This window comes from Dipodomys ordii, unplaced genomic scaffold (genome assembly GCF_000151885.1).
Source record: "Dipodomys ordii isolate 6190 unplaced genomic scaffold, Dord_2.0 Scaffold15, whole genome shotgun sequence".
In the NCBI taxonomy this organism is placed as follows: Eukaryota; Metazoa; Chordata; class Mammalia; order Rodentia; family Heteromyidae; genus Dipodomys; species Dipodomys ordii.
The window spans coordinates 477,842-480,592 of NW_012267231.1; the positions used below are offsets into that span (position 1 = coordinate 477,842).

A 2,751-nucleotide genomic window follows, 5' to 3' on the forward strand; every position below is an offset into this window, starting at 1 on the left:
GGGGGTGAGGGCCCTGTAGGGGTGAGGGGGTGAGGGCCCTGTGGGGTGAGGGGGTGAGGGCCCCATAGGGGTGAGGGGGTGAGGGCCTCGTGGGGCCGAGGGACCCACCTGGCCGACGTAGGTCTCCCAGCACTGGTCCTGGGGGCTCTGGGGGGGCGGCGCGGTGCTGTTGGCCCCGGGGAGGGGTGTGGGGTAAGCCGGCACGCGCGTCTCTTCCAGGCCCCAGGTGCTGTTCCTCCCGAGTCCCGACCCTGGCTTTGCGGGTGCTGTGGACCAGGTTCCGTGCTGGTAGGTCGCCCTGGTCGCGAAGAAGGCGGTGGGATCCACCCGGGGTCGCGTGCCGTTCCCCACAGAAGCGTCCTGGGAGAGGCGCAGGGAAGGAGCTGAGACCCCCACACGCTAACAGAGCACAGAGGCGCGCTGCTCAGGAGCGATCTCCCGGCCCTCCCTCCCCTCCCCTGGCCTAGAGATGTGGACGCTGCCTGTGGACCCACCGGGAGTCCCCGGTGAGGCTGGCACTCAAGCGGGTGGAGACCATTCGCAAATGCTGCTCCAGGGCCCACCCAGGTCTGGGGCCTCAAAGCCTTGATGCAGAAAAATGGCTCCCCACAGCCCCGCCAGCCTCCACCTCCCGTCCCGGCCAGCACCCGGGCGAGGAGCCTCAGGAAGCCCTCCCCTGCGGTCCGGGTGGCCGGCCTGGCCGGTGGGCAGGCCCACGGACACTCATGGAGAGGCCTGCTGGGCTGGCATGCTGGGCCTCTCCTCCTGCGCTGGCCGTGGGATTCGTCTCCCGGATGGTCCGTGGAGTCCCGCAGCCGCTGCTGTGCCTGTGGCCATTTGTGAGAGCTGCCCTCAGCGTTCCCCAGGGCACCCAGCGGGCCACAGACGCACGTCAGCACCCCGACCTCAGCTCCGCCACTTACCAGCCAGGATCCTGCCCCAGGGACTCGCCCGGGTGTGGGCTGATCTCCCCGCCTTTACCCGCTGCTGGCCCTGGACACGGCTTGTGGAGGGCAAGGGTTAGCTGTGGACCTGACGTCCATGAGGGCCACGGCCACTCACCCCAGTGCTCATGCTGTTCACCTTGTCCAGGAGGGCGATGATCAGGCTGTAGAGATTCCCCAGGTACAGCACGAGGACCCTGGAGACAGAGCCCCTCAGGAACAAGCCTGCCCCACGCAGGCCCCCAGGCCCAGGCTCCCAGGCCCAGGCCCCCGACCAGCCCCGTCCTTGATGCACCGGACAGCCTTTAAATCACCCAGCTGCTATAAAACCGATTCACCACGGCCCCGGGTGGTCTGTGAGCCCCTCTGCCATCCGCCACCCCAGCTCAGAGTGTCAGGGACCCCAGCGTCGTTGGCTGGTGGCTCACACTTATAATCCCAGGTACTCTGGAAGCAGAGACTGGGAGGGGTGTGCTTTGAGGCCAGACTGGACAGAAAGTTAGTGAGACCCTCTCTCCACCAGTCATCTGATGTTCTACATTAGAAGGCCACCGCAGGGGAGGCTGGGATAGGAGGATTGCTGTCTGAGGCAGCCCCAGGCAAAAACCATGACTCTATCTGAAAAATAACTAAAGAAACAAGGCTGGGGGGGGGGCAAGCAGCAGAATATCAGAGAAAAAAGAACAAAAAGGAAGGAAGGGAGGGAAGAGGAGGGAACGGAGAGGGGGGAGGGGAGGAGAGGGGAGGGCAGGGAGGAGACAGCCCAGTGCCACAGAGAGGCTGGAGGCGGGCGGGCGGAAGGGCGTGTGTGCCCTGCATTCTGGCTGAAGCGTTTTCCCTCCCACCACAGCACGGATCCTCACACTGCTACAATCTCCATCCAAGGGACAGGGCCCCAGATCGCAGAGGCCGCTGGCTGAAACCAGCCTCCGGAGGGAGCAGGCTCCCATCTCTGCTTCTGCCTCTCGGTTGCCGCTGTGCCTAGGGTCAGAGCTAAGGCCGCCGCCACCCTCTGCCGAGGAGTTAACGGAACGGAAGCAGTGTCTTGCTCTTAGCATCGTCTGGGCCGGGTCTCTCGGCGTCTCTGTTTCTCTAGTTTTAAGCATGACTGAAGAGGCCAATCTGTGTAATAGGATTGCTTTTAGACCAAATGCAATCACAGAATCGATTCTCTCCATGGCTGCTGGGGAGGAGCAGGGGAGAGCACTGCTCGCCCAGGTCAGAGAGGGCACCCAGGGCCCGGAGTCTGGGCCCAGCCTCAGTTCCCGTTGACCCTGGGTGCTGAGGTTTTGCCCAACCTCTGAAATGGCTGTTGGTGGATTGCGCCCTTCAAATGAGATCTGTTGGAACAAGAGCCAACTTTGGCCAGTGCTCCTGGCTGAGAGTCACACCTGGCCTGGAAAACGTAAAACATTCACTGACACATCCTCTCCTCCGAGATGCTGGCTGACTCCTGTGGGACCAAGTATGGGGGCAGTGGGAGGAGGAAGAAGGGCCGGGCCGTCCCGACTCTGGAGGTGTGCGGGGCTTGCCCGGACAGCGCGGCTCCCGCCGCTGACCACCCAGAGCCCCAGCAGCACCAGGCAAATCTGGAAGAATCTCTGATCTGACCTTGTGGGAGCTATTAGCAGAGCAGTCTGTTCCTCTGTTGTCTGGAAAATTCCTTCCCAGCAGAGGACAACAGTGAGGAAAACCAGACCTGCCTTTCGCCACCTTGCGCTTCCTTTTTGTTTGTTCCCTGCCTGCTTTTCTTCTTCTCCTCTTCCTCCTCCTGCTCCTCCTCCCCTCTCCTGTTCTTTCTTCTGCT

The 2,751-nt window shown here is 62.9% G+C and overlaps 1 protein-coding gene across 1 annotated transcript in view; it reads right to left on the bottom strand.

Annotated features, from left to right (window-relative positions):
• Tmc3 (transmembrane channel-like 3) overlaps positions 1-2,751 on the bottom strand; it is a 35,695-nt gene that overhangs the window by 14,949 nt on the left and 17,995 nt on the right. Inside the window, 2 exon segments of the mRNA XM_013011848.1 lie at positions 109-360; positions 1,063-1,156. Of these exon segments, the coding sequence (XP_012867302.1) occupies positions 109-360; positions 1,063-1,156 (346 nt within the window).